Source organism: Budorcas taxicolor, chromosome 11, assembly GCF_023091745.1.
Source record: "Budorcas taxicolor isolate Tak-1 chromosome 11, Takin1.1, whole genome shotgun sequence".
Taxonomy (NCBI): Eukaryota; Metazoa; Chordata; class Mammalia; order Artiodactyla; family Bovidae; genus Budorcas; species Budorcas taxicolor.
The window spans coordinates 9,942,974-9,969,937 of NC_068920.1; the positions used below are offsets into that span (position 1 = coordinate 9,942,974).

General features: G+C 54.7%; 2 protein-coding genes across 3 annotated transcripts in view; both read right to left on the reverse strand.

Annotated features, from left to right (window-relative positions):
- LOC128056904 (serpin B9-like) overlaps positions 1-25,318 on the reverse strand; it is a 38,330-nt gene extending 13,012 nt beyond the window's left edge. The window contains exon 1 of one of the 2 annotated variants that reach the window (XM_052649728.1): positions 25,304-25,318. The gene's annotated coding sequence lies outside the window, so the exon portion shown is untranslated. The remainder of the gene's footprint in view (positions 1-25,303) is intronic. The other variant, XM_052649731.1, reaches the window with a different exon arrangement.
- On the reverse strand, positions 5,416-19,471 carry LOC128056903 (serpin B6-like). Its single transcript, XM_052649725.1, has 7 exons — positions 19,335-19,471; positions 15,098-15,272; positions 13,207-13,356; positions 11,144-11,261; positions 8,411-8,553; positions 6,864-7,019; positions 5,416-6,696 (listed from the first exon to the last, which is right to left on the reverse strand). Exons 2-7 carry the CDS (start codon positions 15,260-15,262, stop codon positions 6,292-6,294), a joined length of 1,137 nt encoding a protein of 378 aa, XP_052505685.1. The 5' UTR covers positions 15,263-15,272; positions 19,335-19,471; the 3' UTR covers positions 5,416-6,291.
- Positions 25,319-26,964: the final 1,646 nt, after the last annotated feature.

The following is a 26,964-nucleotide window of genomic DNA, read 5'->3' on the forward strand; positions in this document are numbered from 1 at the left end:
TTTGATTGGGTTGTTTATTTTTCTGGTATATTTTTATGCAGTATTGAGCTGCAGGAGCTGCTTGTATATTTTTGAGATTAACTTTTTTTCGTTGCTTCACTTGCTATTATTTTATCCCATTCTGAAGGCTGTCTTTTCACCTTGCTTATAGTTTCCTTCGTTGTGCAAAAGCTTTTAAGTTTAATTAGGTCCCATTTGTTTATTTTTGCTTTTATTTCCGTTACTCTGGGAGGTGGGTCATAGAGGATCCCGCTGTGATTTATGTCAGAGAGTTTGCCTATGTTTTCCTCTAGGAGTTTTACAGTTTCTGGTCTTACATTTAGATCTTTAATCCATTTTGAGCTTATTTGAGTGTATGGTGATAGAGAGTGTTCTTGTTTCTTTCTTTTACAAGTGGTTGGCCCGGTTTCCCAGCACCACTTGTTAAAGAGATTCTCTTCTCTGCTTTGTATATTGTTGCCTCCTTTGTAACAAATGTTAAAGCTCTTCAGACAGACGCAGAGGGAAACAGCATTTTAGATGCAGGTCTTACTGGTGATGTCAGAGAACAGGTCCTCTGAAAATGGCCTGGGTGATCCCGGGAGGTGGTGGTGGGGGCCGGGGACTGTGTCCCAGAGGGGATTGAGGAGAAGAGGAGCCTTGAAATCCAGGCCAGATCGGGAAGGGCCTGCACCCAGCACACGGAGCCCAGAGAAGGGCGCCCGGTGGGTCCGGGTTCCACACGTGAAGTGCTGGGCAGTCAGCTCCCCTGCTCCCTGCAGCCCAGCCCTCAAGTGTTTTAGCTTCTGTAAAGAAACAGGAGGTGGCCGGGAGGAGGGACCCTGAGCCCAGGAAGGTGTCCCACTATACGGCAACACGGAATGACAGAGCAGGCTGATGGTTAAAAATGAACATTGATTAAGCAGGAGATTCCTGGATCATGAGGCTGACCCAGCACCACACCCAGTGAGGTCAAGCCCCCGAAATGGCCCCAGGAGCTGAGATGCAGGATGTGTGAGTCACAGAGGCGCCCTTGCTCTGCAGCCCAGTCAGAGGGCCGGGACCCCTCCTCCCGCTCACTAATCTCACCCCACAGCCACCCTGCGTGTCATGTGGCAGAAAGCGGGACTTCAAGTATGGCTGTACGGAGGGTTTTTTCCAGACCAAGGAATTTTATGAAAACTACACAGATTGAAAGCTTCAGTTTCATAAAGAGGTTTCTCTCTAAAAGCCCTGTTCAGTCCTAATGTGAATTTATGACACAGAGGAAAGGACCAGGTTGGACCTAAAGAGACACTCAAGAAGAAGTCAAATGATAGGGGTAAGATTCCCTGAGACTCAGAACTGAAGCAATCGCGGTGTGCCTCAGAAAGGGGTAAGAGGTCCTGGGTGGGGCGGCGAGGGTGGCGGTGACCTGCCCAGGAACGGAGAGCTGGGAAGGGAGGACCCAGGGTGGTCCCCGTACAGGACAGCGGGAACAGGGAGTCGGGGGGACGCACAGGCTGGGGTACAAGGGGTGGGCGTATGGAAGTGATGCCAAGGAGGGGGGCCACAGAAACAAGAAGGGAGGCAGACATAATTCAGAAGCAATATTAAAATTCAAAATCAGAGTTTCAGACCTGTATCTCTCAGCCCGCGTTTATTCATGTATTTCCTTTTCATGAATGTCTGAACCTGACTTCCTGACAGCCGTTACACCTATTAGCTCCACAGAGTTGGTGGGCAGTTTCCAGAAGACACTATGTGTCATGTTTTTTAACTTCAGTGAGAAGTGATGGGAAGCTTGGTACACATCTGTCTCCACCACTGTTGTCGGGAAATACCACCACTGACTTTGCACATCACCCACTAGGCCCCCAAAGAGAAACCTCCAGACACATCGCTGTGCTGGAGATGTGGTGGGTTCCGACGTGAAAGGGGCCCGATTACGTGTCCAGGCAGCATTGCTCACAGGCAGCACCGCTGACAAGTGGGGTCAGATGACCATTCCTGACGTGGCTCCTGTGCCCCTCCACTAGAGGCCAGCTGCACCTCCCTCCATTAGGACAACAGAAACACCTCCAGGCGTGCCACCTGTCTTCAAGGGGGACAGTGCCCACCAGCTGATAATGATGTCACAGACTCATTCAGCCCAGGAGGGCATAAACCATGATAACCGGAGGAAGACAGGAAAAATCTCTTTGGGCTGAATCTAACCTGGCCTGGGGAATACAGGGAAGAGCATATATAGAAACGAAAGTGAAAATGCTTCACCAGCAATTTCACAGAATTTTTCAGACACAGTGGAGATTTTGTCACAATGAGAGTTTAGGTGATTCCTGTATCCCCCACCACCCCGACCCCCACCCCGGCCAGAGATTACCTGCTCCATGAGCAGAACCAGGACCCCGGGGAAGCCCAGTTGGGATCCCTGGATGCATCTCAGGCAAATGTGCACACACCCTGGTGCTAAGTGCTGTTGTTGATCACATTACATGTGAATTACATACATGATATGGAGCGTATGTTAATGTCCTGCATTTCGGGACACATTCACCCTGAGTTTGTGGTGATCGGTTATCGGAAACCAAGACACCTGTTTACTCACCTGTTTACTCAGCCAGTCCTGGTTACCGGGGCTCATAACCAGTGACTCGGGGCAACAGGCCCCGGTGGGCGAGAGCCCCGTTCCCTGGGCACCAGCTGCCAACGCTTCTCTGAGCCAGAACCACGCACACTCAGCTCTCAGAGCCTCAGAGACGCATGCCGAGGGCAGGGCAGGCGTGACCCAGCTCTAAGCCAGGGGAGATGTGGCTGAGGAATCGGGTGAGTCTGAGCCGAGAACAGCAGAGAACCCCCAACTGCTGTGGGCCAACTTCAGGTCGCTGTGTGCACCACCATCCAAAACAGAGTTCTGCAGAAAAACATGCAGTTCTCAGTGAAGAAGAGCCACATTTAAGTCCCCATGTCCTGAATTGGTTTGCCAGAAGTTTTACCTTCATTTCTTGTTTGAAGGTTTCCTTAACAAAAGAAACCCCTTGTTCAGTTCAGTTCAGCCGCTCAGTCACGTCCAAGTCTTTGTGACCCCATGGAGTGCAGCACGCCAGGCCTTCCTGTTCATCATGAACTCCCGGAGCCTGTTCAAACTCATCGAGTCGGTGATGCCATGCAACCATCTCATCCTCTGTCACCCCCTTCTCCTCCTACCCTCAATGTTTCCCAGCATCAGGGTCTTGTCCAATGAGTCAGGTTTTTGCATCAGGTTGCCAAAGTATTGGAGCTTCAGCTTCAACATCAGTCCTTCCAATATTCAGGACTGATTTCCTTTAGGATTGACTGGTTAGATCTCTTTGCAGCTGAAGGGACTGTTGAGTCTTCTCCAACCTCACAGTTCTAAAGCATCAATTCTCTGACGCTGTCTTTTTTATGATCCAACTCTCACATCCATAGATGATTCTGCAGTTTTGAGACTGCTCCATCAAGCTGGGGAAAGGCCGTCTGTGCCTCTGGGGACACCTCGGGACAAAAGCAGGGCTGGGTGCTTAAGACAAGGATGGGGTCGTGACCGTGTCCACCAGCAGCTCTGCTGCTCGAGGATTTATTTCACTTGCTTTGCTCAGTCGCTAATTTGTGTCCAACTCTGAGGCCCCGGGGACTGTAGCCCACCAGGCTCCTCTGTCCACGGGGTTTACCAGGCAAGAATCCTGGAGGGGTGGCCATTTCCTCCTCCAGGGGATCTTCCCAACCCAGGGATCACCCTTCATCTGCTGCATTGGCAGGCGGATTCTTCACCCGGGAAGCCCAAGGAGCACTGAGGGTGAGCCAAAGGCCAGAGGGACATTGACCCGAGGACGCTGGCTCGGAAGAGGAAGGTGACTATTCCTTCCCAGGAGGGCGGAACATGCCACCTGCACCTGTGACCTCAGATAGCCAAGGAATGTTGCAAGTACAGGCAGAGCGAGCTGCCAGGACCGTCAGGCCCTCCTTCCGGGAGGCTGAGAGTGGGGAGTGGAACTACAGGGCTGGGCAGTGCAGGCGCTAAAGCAGACAGGCACCACTTTCCGGCGGTTTCTGAGGTTTGAACAGAGAGAGAGAGGAAGGGAGGGGAGCCTGTGCCTGCTGCAGGAGGTGGGGGAAGGGAAGAGCTCTGTGCAGCTGAGTCCACAGGCCTCTGGAGGAAAGCGCCTCCTCCTTAGGGACCTCAGTCACTGTCAGCTGACTACACCAGGCCCCTTACGTGCTGGCAGCCAGTCTGCCTTACTCAGAGTCGACTCATGTAATCCTCATCTCCTGTAAAAACTGCCTTCACGGCAACATCTCAATGGGTGTTAGACCAATTAACTGGTCCTCTGAGCCAGTCAAGGCGACACACAAAATTGACTGTCACACTTGGCTACCTTGTTTTTCCGGTGGTCATGTATGGATGGGAGAGCTGGACCATAAAGAAAGCTGAGCGTGGAAGAATGGATGCTTTTGAACTGTGGTGGTGGAAAAGATGGTTGAGAGTCCCTTGGACTGCAAGGAGATGTAACCAGTCCATCCTAAAGGAAATCAGTCCTGAATGTTCATTGGAAGGACTGATACTGAAGGTGAAACTCCAATACTTTGGCTACCTGATGCAAAGATCTGACTCACTGGAAAAGACCCTGATTCTGGGAAAGATTGAAGGCAGGAGGGGAAAGGACGGAAGAAGATGAGATGCTTAGATGGCATCACTGACTCGATGGACATGAGTTTAAGTAAGCTCTGGGAGTTGGTGATGGACAGGGAGGCCTGGCGTGCTGCAGTCTATGGGCTTGCAAAGAGTCAGACACGACTGAGCGACTGAAATGAACTGAACTGGGCTACTTCTTTCTCTCATGGAAACACATGATCTTGGAGTTGAAAAGCCAACTATGGAAATATCCCGACCAAAATGTGTATATATTTTTATGTGAAAAGACTCAGGATTTGCTTTGCGCTTGCCTGGTACTCAGCATCTGAAAAAAGACTATTTTTCTCCATAAAAAATTCTGTAGTCCACGGCAGGACTGGCTCCGTAATTTGCAGGGCTGGTGCAAAATGAGAATGCAGGACCCTCTGCTCAAAAGCTAAAAAGACTCTGAAGGCAATGAAAGCAGAGCACCGAGCCGGGGGTCCTTCTGGGGGGCCCAGGGAGGCCCACCGGCCACCCCTCCTTGAAGCCAGAGCTGGTCACAGACAAGATCAACCGGGAGGACAGTAAGTGACACCGAGCGTGGCTCGGTCACGTCTGACTGTCTGAGACCCCGAGTCCGTGGGATTCTCCAGGCTGGAATCCTGGAGTGGGGAGCCAGTATCTCCCGGGGACGTTCCCAACCCAGGGATCGAAGCCCGGTCTCCTGCACTGCAGGCAACTCTTCCCAGCCTGAGCCACCAGGGAAGGACTATGACGAGGACAGGAATTCCAAGTTTATTGATGACAAACGCACGGGAGATTGTAAGGCAATTCTATTGAAAATTTTAATAAGATCATATTGAAAAATACAGTTTTGAGGAAACTGCCCAACATGTAGCGCAGCAGATCCAGCTAAGAGAGAGACGGCAGAGGCCGAGCTGCGTGACAGGGTCTGCAACACCAGAGACCACGGTGTCCATCCTCACAGGTCGCTGCTGATGGCCTGATGGGGAGGAAGGATAGACGCCTCTGACCCTGGCTGGACAGACAGCTCACTTCAGGCGACAGTGGGCACAGGCTGGGGGGAGGTGGGCGCTGACGCCACTGGACCCGCTGACCGCTCCCAAGGGCAGCGTCTCTGCAGCCTGTCTCTCCTCACGGCTCAGGTGCTGACTTGGGCACAGCAGAGACAGCGGACTAGAGACAGGCTGAGAATGTGGGTCACACCATCAGGTTAGAGGGAGCCCAGCTCCTGATGACGCCACAGGGAGGCCAGTGGACCCCGCACCGCTCTCCACCCGAACCTCAGCATCGGCTGGGCGCAGGCCCCACGTCTCAGCAGGGAACACGGGCGGCTGCAGAAAGCTTCGTGCAGTGTGGTCGCTCATTCGTGTCCGACACTTTGCGATTCCATGGCCTATAGCACGCCAGGCCTCCCTGTCCATCACCAACTCCCGGAGTTCAAACTCATGTCCATCAAGTCGGTGATGGCATCCAACCATCTCATCCTCTGCCGTCCCCTCCCCCTCCTGCCTTCAGTCTTTCCCAGCATCAGGGTCTTTTCCAATGAGTCAGCTCTCACAGGCGGTCTCGATCAGCCCTTTTGCTGTGGACCTTCACCAAGGTCACATGGGGTTTCAGCTCTTCACAGAGATCGGGGAGAACGGTGAGGAGCACCGGGGGTCCCCACCACCTTGTCACGGTGAGCAGAAGCGGCCACAGAACAGGATGGCCCCGGTCTTGCCATGCTGGATGAAGAAGAGGAAGGGGCGGTTGGCACAGAACCGGGGCACGATTCTCAGGCATTTCAGCATGAAGCCGGCCATTGTGGAGGCTGCGGCCTCCGTGCCCTCCTCGGTGACCTCCACGAAGGACTTGTGCACGACCTTGGACAGGTACAGGTCTCGCTGGGACGACATCCCACTGAAGTCGGCTCCGGCCTCCTCAAAGGCGTCGGTCATGCCCAGGTCTCGGAAGACACACTCCATGTCATAACTCTCCTCCAGGGTGAACCGGGGAAGAAACACCTCCACCTCCTCCTCGTCCATCACATCCGGCTTCGTCCACGCGACGAATTTCTCGTAGGTCAGGGCCTTCTCCACCTGGAGGAGAAGGTAGAAGATCTCAGGGTCTGCAGCAGCCCTGCCCCGGGGACCTTCCGCTGTGACCCACACACCGCGCCCTGCGGGCCACACATGAGTTCCCGGAGCCCAGTGCCCAGCATGGATCGGTACGAGAGCCCAGCCTCAGGGCACAGCTGCCTGGTTACCGTGTACACGTCAGTGCTTTCACTGGGCAGCAGGATGACCATGTTCAGCTCTTGGCCGACGTAGGGAAGCACCAGAATCTGGGTGCTTATTTCTTCAATGTAGGTCATTTTAAAGGTGGACTTCTTGAACATCATCTGCACAGGTTTCTCCACGTTCTATAAAGGAAATGGATAAACGTTAACTTGAAACAAGACCCGTGGACACGCGGGACGAGTCATCAGAGCCGGCCCCCTGCGCCCACACACTCTGTCTTGTCTCCAGACCCCCCCCCAGCTCCGCGTCGTCAGCTCATCTGCGCGGCTCCAGCTCCCACCCCTGGTTCCCAGCGCTCAGGCCTCAGGCTGCTGTTCTCCTGCTGACCCAGGAGGGCTCCACTTGGACGTTTCCGGCAGGACCTCGCCCCCGGCCCCTGCCGGCCTGACATCCTCATCTGGACGCAAAGGAGCCTCCAGCTCGGCTCGCACACTGGCGGCTCGTGTCCCCTCCGCCTGCTCCATCTGTACGTTCCCACCTCTGCTCATGGCGACACCACTCATCCCGCCGTCAAACCCTGTCGTGTCCTGGGAGCCTGGACTTCCCGCCCACAGCTGACCATGAACAACCATGTGGGCTCTGGTTTTAAAGACAACAGGGCTGCCTGGTGGCTCAGGGGCAAATAATCCGCCTTCCAATGCAGGACACACAGGCTCCAGCCCTGGTCTGGGAAGACCCCACAGCTCAGGGGCTTCTAAGCCCACGGGCCACAACACTGAGCCTGGGCTGAGAGCCCGGGAGCCACAGCTCCTACAGTCATGGGCCCGGAGCCCGAGCTCCGCACCAGGAGAAGCACCAGCAGGAGAAGCCTGAGCCCCGAGCCCAGAGGGCCTCCGCCTCGGCAGCAGCAGGAAAGGCTGAGCGGCAAGGAGCCCCGCACAGCCGAGTAAATAGATACAAGGATCAGAAAACCACAAGGCAATCTCACTTCTGCTTCCTACCCCCGCCACTCTCAGCCCAGCCAGCGTCCTCAGGAAAACTTCCAAGTAACCTCCCGGGTCCTGCACATGGGCCCGAGGGGCTCTAGGGGATCAGAGTTACTGTGAGGGGCCACGGGCTCTGTGAGAGTCAGAGGAGGGACACAGGAACCAGGAACCTGGGCCGTGGAGACCGCTAGGGAGGCTCCTGGACGCCCTGCAGAGAAAGGCGTCTGTGTAGGTAGCTCCTGACGGGAGGGGTCAGACGGTAGGATCGAGGCCCATGAGCGTCACAGCCACAGTCTGAAGTTTAAACTGGGTCTCAGGGGCTCTAGCAGGCCCAGAGACCTGCGAGCTGCCCCCTGGGATGTGTAATACAAGACGGTACACCCTCCGCACAGACCGCCCCTGATGACACAGCAGAGGAGGAGTAGGGGGAGAGGAAGCCAGGGTTTGCCCGGATCCACATCTGGGCCGCCAAGGCCACAAGAGGCTCACGTTCCTGAAGGTCAGCCTCCTGGCACGATCCATAAACTAAGAGGACCCCAGGGACTGTTTCCAAAACCTCCTTCACTTTATGAAACATTCTTGCTCACCTTGCTGACTCTGAATGGCCTTTCCCTGGTGTTTTCTTTGGGAAACTGTTTTTCCCAGTTTCCTTTGAAGTAGATGGCATTCACGAGAACCAGATGTGTCGCGGGGTTAACCGAATTTTCAGGGAGCAAGTCTCTAATTTTACCTGCACGGAAGATTTAAAGGACCAGTTAGCTAACAGGGTTTCCTGGTGAGGTGCTGGGCAGGGTAGTTACTGGCCCGTCCCCTGGAGGAGTCAGTGCACAGACCAGAGGGTTCACTGTCCCCAGACAACCACGTGCAGCGAGTTGTCCGTCTACTCGCTAAGTTGGGTCCCACTCTTTGTGACCCCATGGACTGTAGCCCACCAGGCTCCTGCATCCATGGGGTTCCCCAGGCAAGAATACGGCAGCAGGTTGCAGTTTCCTCCTCTAGGGGATCTTTCTGACCCAGGGATCCATCCTGCCTATCCTGCTTTGGCAGGTGATTCTTTACCATCTGAGCCACCAGGGAGACCCATGCAGGGGGCCTGGCCCCAAAAGCAAAATCAGGGACAAAAACCTTAAAGTCTATGCTCAGAGAGATACCATGAGTTGCATAAAACACATAAAATGAACAAATAATAAGGGCAGAATTATTCACAGGGACAGAAAAAGGAATGTTCGGTCTACAGCGTGAGGGGACCCTCCTGAAGGGGAGAGGTCGAAGCCAGTGTGGAGAGCACGGAAACAAAGAAGCGCGGGTGGCCCAGGGCCTGACCGCGTGTCCTGCAGTGATGCTCGGCGACCCGCAGATCACGCGCTCTGCTCAACAGGCAGGGAGGTGGGGCTGCATCCGGAGTCTTCCTTCCACCCTTTGTGAAAAGGCAGACTATAGGAACATTAACTGCAACAGCCAAAAGTTAAAGTGTGATTGCTCTGGAAGAGGTGCACTGAATATTGATGAGGAGGGGGAAAGCTAGAGAAATTGATTGCTGATTAAATTTCAGAAGTGGATTTGATAGTTCCAGTTCTTTAGAGAAAAAGCTGCCGGGGTCCAGCCCCGGTGGATCCAGGGTGATTCGAAGGTGGGAACGGAGTTGGCGTCTTTGGAAAAATACATATTTAATCACAGATATAGAGAGATTAGAAATGGATAGTGCAGTAGGAAGATTAGTGGAGAAAAAGAGGCTGAATAACTTGGATTACATGGAATAGCATCCATGCTCCAGATGGGAATTCAGCCAGAAAAACGGGAGCAAGAAAGAAGCGACAGGGGGAATCAGTCTTTCTGGAAACTGATCCGATTTCTTTATTTTTGGGTTTGCTTATATACGTTTTGTTACACATAGGGATGAATAGAGTCACGCGGGAGTCAGCAGTCCTGACCTTCATCAAAATCAGGTGCTTCACATAAATGGATAAAAAAGGTACATCATCTTCTGGCCATGAGTGAGACCTGCTGACATTTTATGATCCTTTCTTTCTGATAACCAAAAAACTTATTTCTTCCAAGGGTGTTTTTTCTTAAACCAGGCACCACCCTCCAAATAAAGTTACATTCCTATAGGGTGAGGGTGTAGTGAGTTACAATCAAGAAAGGAATTTATTTAACCCAAGGTTAACATGATTAATCTTAAAGGTTAATACTTATTTCTCCTATATGCTTAAAGGTTAATACTTATTTCTCCTATATGCTAGTTGTATTCATTATAAGGGCAGGGAATATGGAGATTTAGCAGCAAACATCAGCCCAACAAATGAAAATCCTTTCACCAATGTTCCCCTTAAGATCTATTTAGTCTTAAGATATTGATCAAGTTACATTCTTACCTAGCAAGGACACAGTGATTTATAACAAAGTACAGTGATCTATTACAAAAGAGAAAATCCATTAACTCAAAAAGTCTAGTATTGCTAACATCAAACTACTATATTTCCTTTTCTATATTCCAAATACATTGATTAATATATTCCCAGGTGCCTAAGCATATGGAGGCCTGGTGGCAATCATTGACTCAACAAGAAGAAAAAGCCCTGTGCTAATTAAGACTCTCAAAATACTCCAAAACTCTCTGTGCTGTTTACGGTTGAGAGGTAGTAAACAATCATGTGGCAGGAGTATGGATAATCCTGTCACACAAGCTAGTCTGTCAGCAGAGAGGTTTGACCTGAGACACCCTTGTCCCACCCAGAGCAGGGAATTAGCAGCAATTATTGACACAACAAATGAAAAACCCTTCACCAATATAATTCCTAACCAACCCACTATACTAATAATTTCTAACTCCCCAAAAGAATTTGCCTTTAGTAAGTCTAAAACATCTTGTGCCTCTCAGATTTGGAGGCTGTAAACAATCACATGTGGCCGGACGAACCTATACAGGCGGCCTAGATCACCTTCAGAGCAGTCCGGAAGCTGAAACCCTCTCGTCACGCCCAGGAATGGTTATTGCCTTGGAGCTGCACGTTTACTCCTTCTCCGAGAGAAACGGTGATGGGGGAGAGCCCCCCGTAAAGTCAGAGGTGTAGGTGAGAGCATAAAACAGACTCTGGTTTGGGGGTAGATGCTCGGGAACAGGGGGTTTCCTGAGGCTTGATCACGCCTTTGCGTATGCCAAGCCTCCTTCCTCATGACCTTTGCCATGGGCGGAGTTCCTCACGCCGGTCTCCGGCAAAAAGCCATTTCTGTTTACAATCGATGGTCTTGAGAAGGAACTGATGGAAAATAAGACCGATTCAAATACTGTGCAAACAGAAGTAGTGACACGTCCTCACCTTCTGTCTTTTCAGCTACCCAGGTGTTTATGTGCTTCCTGGACTCCTCCGAAGCGCTGACAAAGTCCAGCTCTTCCATCTCTGCTTGGTAGAACACGCGGCAGGCATCTTTGAAAGACTAGGAGAGACGGAATGACAGAATCACATGGCTACAGAAACAGACAACGCCAATGGCTTACTTCTTCACCACGCATAACCTCGACACAGATCTTTTGATGGTTACTTGTGTAATGTACAAACGAATGTGCACAATTAACCTTCAATCCACTTTCTCAGTTTTCAGCTACAATAAATAAATAACTCAGTAAAATCACAGGCTTCCCAGGTGGCACAGTGGTAAGAATCGGCCTGCAAATGTTGGAGGAGCCTGGAAGGCTGCAGTTCACAGGGTCACGAGGCTGAGCATGCATGCATGAAGGTGGAGGGAGATGGGTTGGTAGCAATAAACTGGTAGAACTGAAAAAAAAAGGTGAGAATAAACTTGTAGGTAATAAAGCATAGAGCAATAAAGCATGGAGCTAAGACGGATAAAAACAAGTAAACCAGGTTGTAAAAGAAATTCGTACCAACCCGTACAAACCTACAAATATTTGACCTCATGCTGACTATATTCACTTTATACCACCTGTTTTAAAACAGTTAATTTAGAGTATGAAACAAGTGTGAAAAATAATGAAAAAAGTTATATAACAGAATAAGATTGTTATCCTAAACATACAAAGAACTCAGTTAAAAAAAAAAAGGCATAAAACCCATATTTAAAACTACACAAAGGACACATAAATAGGCAATTTTCAGAAAAGATACAAATGTTTGATCCACATGCAAAGCTGCTCAGTCTCATGAAAAATCAGAATGTTAAAGGCTCAGGCCTGTAGCGCTGAGCAGAGGGTGGACGTGCCCACCCACTACCCTTTCTGAGGATAAGAGGAAGGGCTGCAGCCATCAGGGCAGGAATGAGGCAGAATTCACTGAGATCTGAGAGCCTCCTCTGTCCCTTCCTTCTAAAGTCCATCTGAGTAGCACACACAGGACAGAACCACACACACACGGTCCCTGCCGGCTCGGCCCGGGCTGGGCCCTACCACATGCCCACCCAGGGGCTGGCGGCTGCGTCTCGGTACAGCCACCCCTGAGCACGCCGCCCACCACCTTGAGAAAGGGTGAGGCGGACACACACTGCTGCTGAGGCTGAAGCTACATCCCTGTGCCCACCAGATAGGAAGAGCAGATCTATCAGAAAAGACCCTGGTGCTGGAAAGATTGAAGGCAAAGGAGAAGGGGCCAACAGAGGATGAGGGGTTGGATGCATCACCAACTCAATGGACATGACTCTGGGACGTAGAGAGGACAGAGGAGCCTGGCCTGCTGCAGCCCACGGGGTCGGAAAGAGTCGGACACGGCTCAGCAACTGAACCACAGCAGGCACACGTGCACTGAGATGCAAAGACTTTCTCCGTGTCCAGGGCCCAAGCCGTGATACAGGGCGCGGGGGCAGGGCGGGGACGAGAGCGGGAGGACTCTGGCCTTGTCTGCCTTTTTATATGATAAGAACACACTCAGAGATGACTTGAGGTGGGTATGAAAAAAATTTTTAAACCATGAAAGCACTGTAATTAAATAAAGCCAGAGAAAAAAAGACAAAAACTTCAAAAAAAATTCTGCATAGGAAAAGATAATCAAAATATTTACAGGTATAAAATAATTGAACATCTCACAATGCACCAAAAAATTCCAACAGGTGAAAAACAACATCAGAAATATTCTATTCCATCACTTCCCTGTTTGGGCCAACTCACCTGCAACTGTGGTATGATCTGTGTTAGCTCTCTGACAATCAACTCATCGAAGCTTCAGGAACACGTGAACAGGGCTGTTACAGGGCTCCTCTTACAGGCAATGACCGAATGGTTCCAGGAAGCGTGAGGTCGTGACTGGGGTCCCACATCCCAGCCACCGTGTGGGTCTCAGCCCACAAGGCCTCTCTGCACCACAAGGCCCGCCTCCCGTCTACACAGGACTTCAGTCTCTATCTGCTTCGGGCAATCGGGAGTATGACTTACCAAGAGGAAATCGGAAGTCTTCTCTCCAAAAAGCCTGTTGGCGGTTCTGAGCAAGTACTGTGTGCCGGTCCTATTAACTTCACTGAGAAGCTTCTGGAAACCCGGGTGGACATCTTCACCTCCACCACTGCTCTTGCTTAGAGAAAGCGTCTGAAATCAAAAACAGATAAAACCCTCCACTGCAGTACGCCCTGACTACAGAAAATGGACACAACACTGAAGTCAGCCTAAGCACCGCACTGATCCTCATGGCAGCTTGAAACAAGACTCACGCAAATAAAGGCACAGTGGCTCTGGGAAGGCCCCCAGCCCGCCTCCCGCTCGGGCTCAGGCAGCGACGGCGAGCACAGAAATGCCCCTGGACGAGCCCAGGGCCCTGTGCTCGCAGTCTGCCTGCAGACAGGGCCGCAGACAGGCCTCCCGTCTCTGCACAAACAGGCCACGTCTTTCGGTCTGGACTGGCCTCGGAACGGACTCCGACCACTGACACAAGAAGTGGCTCTTCTGGGCCAAGGCCTTTGTAAAGGCCTGGCACCTCCACGTTCGCTGTCTTGCCCCTGTTGCCAGGGTGCAGAAACGCCCAGCCATCCTGCTGCGGCCTCATGACAACGCGGCAGAGCGGACACATGGAGGAGAGTGCCTAGCGGATCAGGGCCGGTCCTGGACCAGGAGGAGCCCAGCGGGCACCGTGCGGCCAGGCCGCAGAGTCCCAGGCACGGTCCCGGTCATTCCCGGTCGTGGGCGGTCTGTTCGGGAGCCACAGAGAGAAGGTCCAGACAGCTGTCTGGCGCGGATCCACAGTAACACATAGCTAAAGCCTGGGCACGGGCTTTGCACCCAGCGGCCGGCCGAGGCCGGAGGGCCGGGGGCACCACTGCTGGAGGAGAGGAGGTCGGGTGGGAGCCCTGGAGAGAGGCCCGTGCAGGGCGGGAAGGCCGGCCCTCCCCCTGGAATCGGAATCTGCACAGGAGGTGCCCAGAGAGAGGGCGGCCCCTTCAGAGCCTGGGAGAGCGGGAGGGGAGACAGTGCCGAGCTCAAGAGGGGACTGCTCCCTTTTCAGCAGGACTTAAAGGGAATACGTGCGTCTCCCAGGTGGCGCAGTGGGAAAGGATCCACCTGCCGGGGCAGGAGACAAGACTCGCGGGTTCCGTCCCTGGGTCGGGAAGATCCCCTGAAGGAGGACATGGCAACCCACGCCAGCGTTCTTTCTGGAGAACCCCATGGACAGAGGAGCCTGGAGGGCTGCCGTCCACGGGGAAGCAAACAGTCAGAGATGACTGAGCAGGAGCACCCGCGTATTTGCGTCCTGACACTTGCTGGGTGGAGGGGCACGTGTTCCTCACTCCCAGCCTCTCCAGCTGGCACAGGACCCTGAAAGTGATGGCCTTAGGGCAGAGGTCAAACTCACGGCCCCGGCTCGAGGGCGCGATCAGGACTCTGTTACACCTGGAGGCCCTCTGGACCCCAGGACCTTGGGAAGGGTAAGGGCACCCCACATGCGGGAAGACTGTGACCCCCAGGGGCCAGACATCAGCGCCCCGCCGCCACTGTGGCCCAGGAGCTGACGTCCACACCCTGTGCAGCCAGCCCGGGCTGGCTCTGGGCGTCTCGTTAGGATGGGCCTTCGCCAGCACGGCCTTGCACAGCGGGTCTGAGGAGAGGTTCGATGAACGCTTGCTCGTTCAAGCCTGTCCTGCTGGAATCGGGTGCTGCGCTGTCAGGAGCCCCAGACCACACGCCAGACAGACACTGGAGGGGGCGCAGCGACGGGGCAGACAGGGGAGTAGGCCTGGCTGTTGAGCAAGGTCTTTGGGATTCGGATTGTGAACCCCGTCTCACCCGTCAAAGAAACAGCATCTTCTGCCGCTCAGAACTGGCTTCCCGAACGTACCTGGCACATCTGTGCTGCGGTGTTGCCCCTGGCCCCCATGAGGACCATGGCCAGGGCAGAGGAGATGCTTAGAGGTGAGATAAACACATTTTTCGAGTTGTCCGCACCCAGCTTTTTCAGAAGGGTCAAGGCAAAGGTGCCGTTTGCTTCTGACAGCGCATCCATGGTGGCGAGGCTGAAAGGATGGATTTAAAATCAGTGTCACGCAAATTCAGGCCACAGGTCGACCGTGTCTCACTCTGCTCTTAACTGTTGTTAGCATTGATGCTTTGCTTCGAAGAGAAAACAGGTACACGCACAAAACGCGGTTTCCTCGGGGTTTCCCCTGCTGCCCCAGGCCCAGGCCCTGCTGACTCCGCTGGGGACAAGGGCCTTGGGACGCACCCACGTCCACCTCCAGGGCCCGGCCTCGGAGGTGAACAGCCCCGCCACGGAGGGTGTTTGGTGCAGAATAGGACACTGTGGGGCTGGGCGGAGGAATGTGAGGGTTCAGGGCCTCTCTGCCAGGTGTGAAGGGATGACAGCTGAGAGATCCCCAGTTCTGCAACAGAAAGCAGCATCAGTCCTAGATACCGACCTGGGAGAAACAAGCAGGTGAGCCCGAGGACAGGGCCCGAAGCCGCAGGGCGTGCAGGCTGGCAGCCCCGCTCTGGGCCCTGCATCAGCTCCCTGATTTCTGCTCCCTGCATGAGGACGGGGACGCACCAGGTAATCTGTGCGCCTGATGGGTGCAGGGCAGCTCACCCCAGAACACTCCACTGCAGCACACTGATTGCTCTAAAGCGACTTGAGAAACAGCTGGTGCAGAAAGCATACGCTGCCCTTCTTCTGTTCCCCCTGGAGCTGAAAATACATCTCCACGTGGAAATACCCTCCCTGTACCAGGAGGTAGAGAGACATCTTTACGGCCAAAGAGGGGAACGAAAGGCTGAAAAGGCTGTTCAAGAGACCAGCAAACCCTGTTACTTCACGACCTTGCTGCCCCAGGCAAACCCCCTTGTTTCGTCAAATCTTCACACACACAAAGCTGCCTGCCTGGTCACTTCTTGAGCCTTGTTTCCTCGAGGTTCGCACAAAATTCAGTGGGGTTGGTTTTCTGCTATTGATTTGTCTGAGGTCCATTTAATTCCTAGACCAGCCGGGAAGATCCTAGAGGAAACAACCCCCACCACCGCACACACACATTCTCTTCCAGCTTTAATATCCAGTTTCTTGCTCAGTAGCTGAGTCATGTCTGACTCTTTTGTGACTCCGTGGACTACAGCCTACCTGGCCCCTCTGTCCATGGATTTTCCAGGCAAGAAACTGGAGTGGGTTGCCATTTCCTCCTCCAGGGGATCTTTCTCACCCAGGGATGAACCCGAGGCTCCTGTCTTGCAGAAGGATTCTTTCCACTGAGCCACCAGGACAGGCCTTAGTATCCAATAGCTTAACACTAATACACAGAAAACCAGAAGGTCACTGGTCTTCAAAGGCCACAGTGAGGCTGGTAATAGTTCTTTCTCTGCACTGACAACAGTTGCTGATGGTCATTCAAGGTGAGAGCATACCCACTCCCTGTAAAACCACTAAACTGAAAAGGAGGGAATGAAGAGGTGAGGCCCAGAGGTTTGTTCAGGACACTCTGACCGCAGAAAATACATGAATCGTGAGATAAGTGAACAGCCCACGCTGATGCAGGCCACGAAATCAAACAGGAAGCGCAGCTTCGTGCACTGCCCGGGGCACTGACACAGAACACCAGAGGCGGCACTGAGCCCCCCGGGCAGGGACTTGGGAGGGTCCTGGTCCCCAGCGCTGGTGGGAATTGCTCTGATAGTTCAGGCCCTGCAGACTCAACTCAGGAACAAGGCACAGGAAAGCTATCAGAAACAACACAAAATGAGCCTAATTAGCAAACTCTGTGGCGGCTGACCTGCAGAGCAGCCAGAATCAAGGAAGTGGTCCACCACGGGCAAGAATGGAGCCAACGCAGCTCCCGAAAGAGCCGAGTAAAGCAGCAGCTTAGCTCTGCTGGGCTCCAAGGAGCAGAGTGAGAGCTGAGCAGCAGGTCATGGCCCTGCAGTCCACCCCTCATCCCTGTGGCAGCGCCCCCTCCCCAAATACGAGACAGAGAGAGAGAGGGGAGGAGAGCAAACTAAAACCTCCTTTTTCAAATAGAAACTTGAACAGTGGGAGAACCATCATTTCCAATAGGGACAAAGTAAGACCGCAATTTCTTCTCACTCTGGGCAAATGATGCTACAAAGTGGTGCCCCAGTGTTTCCAGTGTAACTAAGAACAGCTGTTGCTGTTTAGCCACTAAGTCCTGTCCGACTCTTTGATGACCCCGTGGCCTAAAGCCCACCAGGCTCCTCTGTCCACGGGACTCTCCAGGAAAGAATACTGCAGTGGGTTGCCACGACCTCCTCCAGGGGTCCTTCCTGACCCAGGGTTCAAACCCATGTCTTTTATGTCTCCTGCACTGGCGGGCGGGTTCTTCACCACTAACGCCACTAGGGAAGCCCCGGGGCGGATCAAGCAGCCTTAATCCCCATAGAGTCTGGTTTACTGGGGACTCGGCTCCTGCGCTGTCCCCGCCTGGTCTGTGTGTGTGTGTGTATGTGTTATCTAGTGTGTAATCCGGATGGTTCTTTCTACTCTATAGGTTTACTGAGGGGGTTACGTCAACTGATGCCTGGCCCACAGTCGGTGTTCAATAAATGGTGAATAGAACTGCACACGCTTTTCCTCCTTGTTTCCAGAAAGCTTGGTGGGCGAGGTGTGTGGGCTTCCCGGGGTCTGACAGCAAGCCCTTTGTGTGTGTAGCACGCTCTTAGTGCAAGCAGGAAAGAACAGTGGCTCCATTTACGCTTGTTTCTCTCTACTGTACTGGCTGGAGTGATCAGGCCAGAAGCTGAGCTGCAATACAACACTTAGAACTGGAACTGGCGTCATGTGGTTCTAAATACTTAGTTTACATGGCCAATATGACTGAAACCATGGCCTTTCTCTGGGGTGGTATAACGCTGAGGGTGCAGTTAGTCACCAGTTGTGGGGAATCCTGGACACGCTACGCCCCAGAACACTGATAACCACAGCCCTTCCTGTTTATGGGGACCTCAATCCAAGGGATACTTTTCACACGCCCTCTCTGTCTCAGCCTTAAAGCACACCAGCGGGGAGGCACACAGTCTGGCCAGTCCCAGCAGAACCCGGCCTCCCCCAGCAGCTCAGAATTCCTGGCAGCATGTGAACGTTCATTTCCCATACTTTTTTTTCCCCCTCAAACTAGAACTCTATGGGGGGTGGACGGAGAGAGAAGGGAAGAAAGTAACTCAGGTTGTTGGGACCTGACCTGAGCCATGACAGGCTCGACAGGTCACACTAGGCCTAAGTTTCAGGTTCTTGTGAGCATGAGTCACAATTCTGGGAAGACCCACAAGGTCCCCGATGACACCAAGGTCCCCAATGACACCAAGGTCCCCCCCCCCCCCCCCCCCCCCCCCCCGATGACGCCAAGGTTAAGTCAATCACCACGACGACCCAAGGTTGAGTCAATCACCACACGCCAACTACACTATTGCTGAGACAAAAGACCGCCTGTATATAAGCAGCTGTGATTTAGAGCTCGGGGCCCTCGTCAAGATTCCACTGTGCTGGATGAGACTTGGGCCCTAAGTCGAGCTAGCAATAAACCCCTTTATGCTTTTGCATTGCTGTGGACGTCTTATTCTCTCAGTTTCGGGGACTCAGACACTGGGCATAACAAGGTGCCAACTTATCGAGCACCCACGTGCGACTAAAGTCTCTCCCAGGCCCTCTTGGCCCTGAAGATGCCCACTCTCGGAATACTGCGCCTGCAGCGTGTCTAGCGAAGACAAAACCAGCCCTAACAAGCTCTGAAACGGTCCTCAGGATCATCGTCGCAGGCCTGAGGGGCAGGCCGCGCGGTGGGCGGGAGACCGCTGGGCCCCGGGTCCGCCTGGGCGCTCGGGCCGGCTCCTACCCGCCCTCCGGCCTGCGCCCCGTCCCCCGGGTCCGCAACGCCCGGCGCTCGCAGAGGGTACCTGCGCGCGCGGGGCCCGGGAAGGCTGGGCGCCGCCCCTTGCGGCTCCTCCGGTGCCCGGTCCCGGCCGGCGGCGCCGCCACACTCGCCGGGTCGCCACGTCCGCCGCGGCCGCCTGACTCGAAAGGAAACCTAGCCCGCCGCCGCCCGCCGCCCGCCTCGCGCGCAGGCCCGTTCCGCGGCCCCTACCTCCCCACAGGTCCTCGAGCGCGGCCGGGGCGGGCGGGGCGAGACAGAGTCGCCGGGCCAAACTACCGCGCCGGGCGCGCCGCGCCGGGCCGGGCCGGAGGGCGAGAGCCGAGCCTCCAGGGCGAACCCGAGCGGGGCGGCGAGGAGGGCCGGGCCGGGGGGCGGGGCCTAGCGGGAGGGGCGGGGCCGAGCGGGGGCGGGGCGGGCAGGACGGGAGGGCGTGAACGAGGGGAATGGGCGGGGCCGAGAGGGAGGGCGGGGCCGAGCGGGGGCGGGGCGGGCAGGACGGGAGGGCGTGAACGAGGGGACTGGGAGGGCGGGGCCGAGAGGGAGGGCGGGGCCGAGCGGGGGCGGGGCGGGCAGGACGGGAGGGCGTGAACGAGGGGAATGGGCGGGGCCGAGAGGGAGGGCGGGGCCGAGCGGGGGCGGGGCGGGCAGGACGGGAGGGCGTGAACGAGGGGAATGGGAGGGCGGGGCCGAGAGGGAGGGCGGGGCCGAGCGGGGGCGGGGCGGGCAGGACGGGAGGGCGTGAACGAGGGGAATGGGCGGGGCCGAGAGGGAGGGCGGGGCGATCAGGACCCGAGGGCCGGAGCCAGCGGGAGGCGCCGGGCCGAGCAGGAAGGGCGGTCCTGGCCGGAAGGGACCGAACGGGACCGAACTGGACCGGAGGGCCGTGCCGCACGGCTGGGCGGAGCCGAACAGCAGGGGCGAGCCAGGCGCCAGATGAGCCGCGAGTCCGGTCCGGCCGCAGTGCGGGGACCGCTACCCGGGGCCGCAGGAGGAGCGAAGGCCCGGCCCTAGGAGGCCTTCAGCGTGCGAGCCCGGGGTATTCACGGGGCGCACGGGCTGATACTTGGTCCGGAGGGGCGCCGCCCGGGCACCTGGGCTTGAGTCTCTGCCCGAAGCCAGGCGCGCTCCTCCCGGTGCACAGAGGCCCGTGTGAACCAAGCACGGGGGAACCCTGGCCTGCCCGCCCAGCACAGCCTTGGAGGGCGGACAGGGCGCCGGTGACCGCAGTGGGGAAATTAGCGACCTCGACTGAAACATGACAGGTTCAGTTTGGAAACCTGGGAGAGCTGGGGGCGTCCCTGGTGGCTCAGAGAGTAAAGAATCGGCCCGCAGCATAGAAGACCCAGGTTGGATCCCTGGGTGGGGAAGACCCGCTGGAGAAGGAAAAGGCAGCCCACTCCAGTATTCTTGCCTGGAGAATCCCATGGACAGAGGAGCCTGGCACCATTGCAAAGACTCGGACTTACTAGGCACACACAGGACTGTTCAAGTCTGAGTGTAGGCTGTCAGCCCAGTTGGGTGATGGATACACTGTTAATTCTCCCTGTTGTTTCTATTTCTCTTCTTTTAATGACCGCACATTGAAATCAAACCAGATGATCCTCTATTAAATGTTGACATTGTTTATTGTGTATGACAAGTGGTTCTTTTGCTGATGAATCCTTCGAACCTGAAAGGAAAGGAAAACTTGCAGCGAAACAGTTGGTGTCTCGTGTTTAGAGAATTCGCTTCAAATGTGCAGATGATGCCCACAAAGTTTGTCTTTGTGACCCCGGCCAATTCATCCCTGGTGCGAACCCTGACAGAGCCCCTGATCCTCAGAAAGAAAAGGACATGTTCTTTCCCCACTTGTCCCCAGGTAGGGGGCTGGTTTCTTCTCTTTCCATTTCAAAGGACTCAGCACTCCCTGGAAAGTACAAGTAAACAGAGCCTGTTAGGCATGGGTCAGGCAGTCTGAATTTCCAGCCAGTGCTCTGGAACCAGGAACAAAGAAGGCTGACCGAGGGTCTAAACACAGCTTTGTCATTTGTGAATTGGGGATTGTTATAAGTCAGTGTTTTCATTCGCTGTGCTTTATTTTTGAAAATAACCTTTCTTTCAAATGTTGGAAATAATACATTGGCAAAAATACATTTAGAAAGCACGTTGCAACCCATATCCGGGTCACTTAACACAAGTCAGTTTTGACACACACAGCAACTCACCCAGGACCAGACCGCAGAGCAGCCACTAAACGTTCCCCTGGGTCAGTCAGCATTCTGTCCTGCTGAGGCTTCAGCTCCAACACAGAAGGAGAGGGTGCTCACCTCCTCACCGCAGGTTCTACTGGGACGTTTGCACCACTAATACGATTGTTTCTAAGTGAATTTTCCAGCATTGCCTGAACTGACTGACTCATGAAACGCTAGAGAATGTCTGCCTGATGTCCGTGGTGGAGATGCATGCAGATTGATAAGGCTGTCTGAAAATAGTGCACTGGGGGCTTAGATGCATAACAAAAAAAGACACCCTAATGGGTGAGACCAGCGATGATTATGTCAATTGCTTACTGATTCACGCTAATTAAGTGGATATTTACTAAACATCTGTAATGCAAAGCTCTAGACTAGTCCAGGGGTGGAACTTCTGGCCTCCAATGGAGGACATGAAATAAGTTCCAGGATATAAGGTCCAGGCAGCTATCTATATCTGTCTGGCTTCCTTAGAGACAGTGACCCCTGGGATGTTTCCCACAAACAACAGAAGTAATCCAGATGACACAGAGCATATCTGGTTAGCAACCCACAGGATTTACCAGCTTTTCGGATCTGATGGCCCAGCAGAACTTGCAGAGAAACTGCAGCAGCCCCGCCCAGAGATTCAGCCGTGAAACGTGCTCAAGGCCTGGTCCTTCTGAAAGACAGACCAGGTGGGCAGCAGACAGCACACTATGAGGCCGTGGACACAGAGCGGGATCCCTCATATGGACAGAATGCCTGAAACCTTGCCTTTTGCCGGTGTGTGTGTGCTCACTTAGTCATAGCCAACCATTTGCAAGCCCGTGGCCATGCACTGTAGCCCGCCAGGCTCCTCTACCCGTGGGATTTGCCAGGCGAGAATATTGCAGTGGGCTGCCACTTCCTTCTCGGGGGGTCTTCCCGACTCAGGGATCGAACCCACATCTCCTGCTTTTCCTAGGGAGCAGGTGGATGTTTTCCCAGTGTGCACTTGGGCAGTGACAGGTCATTAAAGAAGCGGGTTAAAATCAGACTCTGCCCAAAGAGAGAGAATTGATGAGACTGCACCCTCCTTGGGGCACTTGTTGTTCAGTTGCTAAGTCGTATGTGACTCTGCGACCCCATGGCCTGCAGCACACCAGACTTCCCTGCCCTTCACCATCTCCTGGGGTTTGCTCAAGCTCATAATGATTGAGTCCATGATGGCGTCCAGCCACCTCATCCTCCCTCGTCCCCTTCTCCTCCCGCCTTCGGTCTTTCCCAGCATCAGGGTCTTTCCAGTGAGTCAGCTCTTCACATCAGGTGGCCTACGTATTGGAGCTTCAGCATCAGTCCCTCCCATGAATATTCAGGGTTGATTTCCTTTAGGATTGACTGGTTGGCTCTCCTTGCAGTCCAAGGGACTCTCAAGAGTCTTCTCCAGCACCACAGTTCAGAAGCGCCACATGGATTCAGACCCCAGGCTCCTCCATGTCTTCTCTTTCGGGACAGTTTGGGAAGGACCCTGAGCTCCACCCGAGCAGGACAGCCCTCTCCCACCACGCTGCCTGCTCCTAGATTTACTGCAAAGACCTCAGCTTCCTTGAGCGCTTTCGGGGACCTGGGCAAACATCCTGCCTTCTTTCCGGCTAGCAGAGGTTCAGGCACCGACACCGGAACATGTTTCTCTGGGGGGATCACCCGGCTCTCCTTCCAGATGCATAGGGACCACGTGCGAGACAGGACTCCTCACCCCACCGGCTCTCCTTCCCTATGGCGACCACGGCCTGCCAGCGGGGTGACCCAGGGTCCTCAGTGCCCGCCTGATGTTGACCTTCCGGTGCCCCTGCCAGAACTCCTAGGAAACTCCAGCGTGAATCTACCGCCTCCACGGTCACAGTTAAGATAACTGACTCCAAGGGGAAGACAGAGAGGCGCAGCCAGGCACTGCCCTCCTCCCAGGAGATAGTAATCTACCACACAGCCCGCAGGCCAGGAGCCCTGCCCGAGCTGTGCCAGGCAGCCAGGCGGAGTTCCCACCCTGAGGGCCTGTGACCTCGGCACAGGAAGGCCAGGCCCACTCCACGTCACACCAGACAAGCTGGGGGCTCCCCCACGAAGCTCCTCTAGGGCTCATGGGCCGGCCTAGACATCCTAAAGTTCATCAGGAACAAAGAACCACTCTCGACACCGCAACCTTCACCGACTCACACACGAGCTAGGAAATTATTACGAGGAGTAATTGCTACCGTCCACGGTTCTCAGAGGAACGGAGAGACAGAGGAAACAGAAAGGCGCCCGGCAGTGAGGGGGCCCCGTGTGCACCGCAGGCCCTCCCCGCCTTCTGGGCGACTCCTGCCCACGTTCCTCTGTCTGCTCTAGACACTGCCCTGAGGGCGGGACGTGGGAAGGAGCCCCTCTCCCGGCTAACCTCGGCCACCTGGGCAGCAGTGAAACCCTTTGGCTCCCAGGAGGACCATGGCCAGGACCGCGGAGAGGCTCACGGGAGAGAGAAGCACGTTGCCTGAAGGGCCGTCTTCACACGGGGCCTTTGAAAGGCGGAGGGCGAAGGTGCCATTTGCTTCACAGAGTCGTCTGTGAAGCTAGGTTTGAGTGAGGCCCTCAGTAACTCTGAATGCCGTCCACCTGACGCAGGACACTGTCCTTTCAGGGTGGAGCATAAAATAGTCTATGGAGCAAGATCCGTGTATGGGTGCTTTCCGTCCTAATAGAAAGTCCACGGTTAAGGTCACTAACTACGTGTGGTCCTGGCAGCAGGTCAAGCAGTTGAGAGCCTCGGGGAATGAACAGCAATGGCTAACGGGGGCACCAACCCCCCCACCCACACACACACTGCTGGGCTCCTGGGAGCAGTGAAGTCCAGTCCTTTCCCATCTGAGAAGGGGGAGGACAGGGCCAGAGGGGAGGAGGGGAGAGACCCCACGTGAGAGCCTTGTCGGCCCTCTGCCGGGTCCCCACAAGGCCCCGTGTATCCTTGCACATACTCCTGAGGAACCCCTGGGAGATGTTCAGTTATGAAGCAGACCAGGTCTCCCCATTTCCCAGCTGATAGCTGAGAAATGTTTGAGAAGCTGAACTGGAACCAGACAGGCTGGAATCCGGGAGGAAATGGGCCGTGAGGCGAGGAATTTCCACCTACAGCGGCTGCTCCGTGCCAGCCGGGCCTCGGGTCCTGATGATCCGCAAGTGTCCCTGAACCCCGACCCAGCTCAGGGCACCTGCCCTCCGCTCCCCAGCCCTCAGGGACCCTCGGACACGGGACGTGGGGCCCAAGTCCTGTGCTTTTCTTTGAAATTTGAAGTTCTTTCTTTACCAGAAACAGGATTTGAAGGCTCCCTCCTTTCTTCCCTCAACAGCCACGAGCGGACCCCGAGCCTGACACTGGAAACCAGGTCCCGAGGGACACAGGAGAGGAGAGCACTAAAGACAGGTGTTCAGGAGAGGACCGTCAGGGTGACGGGGTGCAGCCAGGGCGAGCACTGAGGCCGTGGGAGAGGCAGGGGAGGTCAGAGGGGGTCAGGCAGGCCGGCGCAGTGGCCCAGGCCCTCCTGAAACCGGACATGGCACGGCCATCAGCCCCCAGCCCACCTGTGGCCGTCTTTCCTTGGCAACGAGACCCTCACTCACACCACGGCTGGCCTCAGGCCCTGAGGGAGCTCTGTATCCTCCCGGCCCAATCCAGCCCCCCACAGCCACCACCAAGCCTTGCCTCCTGTCCCCTTAAAGCTCTCCAGCCAGGCTGGCCCTGACCCCACGTCTGTTCTGGCCCGCATTCTCCCTGCTGCTGCTCGGAGCCTGAGAACAGAGTGTCCCCACTCCCCACCTCCCGCCACTGTGGCAGGCGGAGGCGCCCTGCTCTTGCCTGGCCCAGCCCCGGGCTCAAACACACCTGGCCAACACGGCTCATCCTCCTGCCAGACCTGAGAGCCCCTTCAGCCCCGCCGATGCGCTGGGACCACTTACCCAGCTCCCCATCCTTCAACCAGGCAGTCACCCTTCTGCCTCCAGGTGGCAGCGCAGCAGCTTCTGGATCCCCACCTTCTAGAGGTGCCCTGAGCCCAAGTGCCCCTCCAGCGCTCCCCTTCAGCTGTCTCTCACGCGGGAGGGGCTCCTCAGCTCCAGAGGCTGACAGCTCCCAGCATGGAGTGGCCTCTGGTCCAGGAGGCCCTGCGAACAGAAACTGAACGGCAGGGCCGCCTCCAACCCCGCCCCGCCCATAACTTGAGGTTCAGCCCACTGCCCTGGGAGCTCGGAATCTGGGCAGACCCAGGCCTCCAGGATGCTGAGGGTCGGGGTGGCGGTCAGGGTGGGGATTGTGGGGGTCGGGGGGTGGGTAAGGGTCGGGGGCAGTGGGGGTCAGGGTGGGTGGACCCAGACCTCTGGGACGCGGAGGTTTTTTCAAAGTCTTTAATTCGTAATCTGACTTTCAGCTCTAGAGAAGAAACAGAGTTGGTCCTGGCAAGTGCACCCCAGCAGGTCTGGGTCACCCGGCAGAGCACCATCTCCCACCACCACCATGTCAGTCCCCTTTGGCCTCCTAACTCTCAGCCCAGTGAGCCCTGTACGGGTACTGTTAGCAAAAGACAGTGCCTGCAGCTCTGTCTGCGGGCACTCAGATGCCATTTCTCAGCAGCCTACAAAGAGCGATGCTGAGCATGGCCCTGTTCTGCAAAGGTTTCCAAAACTTTGAAGGCCTTTATCCCTCTCAACTTTTTCTTCCTTAACTTTGAAGACCTTCTCCCTCTAAACTGGTTTCCCCCATGAGTGCTCCATCCCTCCATAATGAAGATTGTCTACTCAAATAGGGACGTCTCGGCCTCTCCCACGAGCATGGCACTGGGCTGGGCGCTGGGCACCTGGCTGAGGACACGACCTCCGACCTGAGGTGCCTCACAGGTGATGAGAACACCAGAAGTGCTCAGAGGTACTGTCTAGATATTATGAGAAAACATCTAGATGGTAGCAGCCACACACAAATTTTCCAAGAAAGTCCCCGGCAGACACTTCACTCTGGAAGGACTTTATGGAGGAGCTTCCATGTTCCCCACTAGGTGAGCGGCCTTAGGACAGCCTCATTCTCCTTGACTTAGTTTTGTGTTCCTACCATCAACCACAGTGTCTGGACACATTTCTAATGGGATGGTGAGACTTCCTGGGAGATGATTATGTACAAATATTTTTTAAATTTGCGTATTTATTTTAATTGGAGGCTAATTACTTTACCATAGGGTGGTGGGTTTTGCCATGCATTGACTTGAAGCAGCCATGGTGTACATGTTTCCCCATCTTCTCTAGAAGCTCGAGCAGCCATCTGTATGTCTTCTTTGGAGAAATGTCTGTTTAGTTCTTTGGCCCGTTTTTTGATTGGGTTGTTTATTTTTCTGGTATTGAGCTGCAGGAGCTGCTTGTATATTTTTGAGATTAACTTTTTTTCGTTGCTTCACTTGCTATTATTTTATCCCATTCTGAAGGCTGTCTTTTCACCTTGCTTATAGTTTCCTTCGTTGTGCAAAAGCTTTTAAGTTTAAATAGGTCCCGTTTGTTTATTTTTGTTTTTATTTCCGTTACTCTGGGAGGTGGGTCATAGAGGATCCCGCTGTGATTTATGTCAGAGAGTTTGCCTA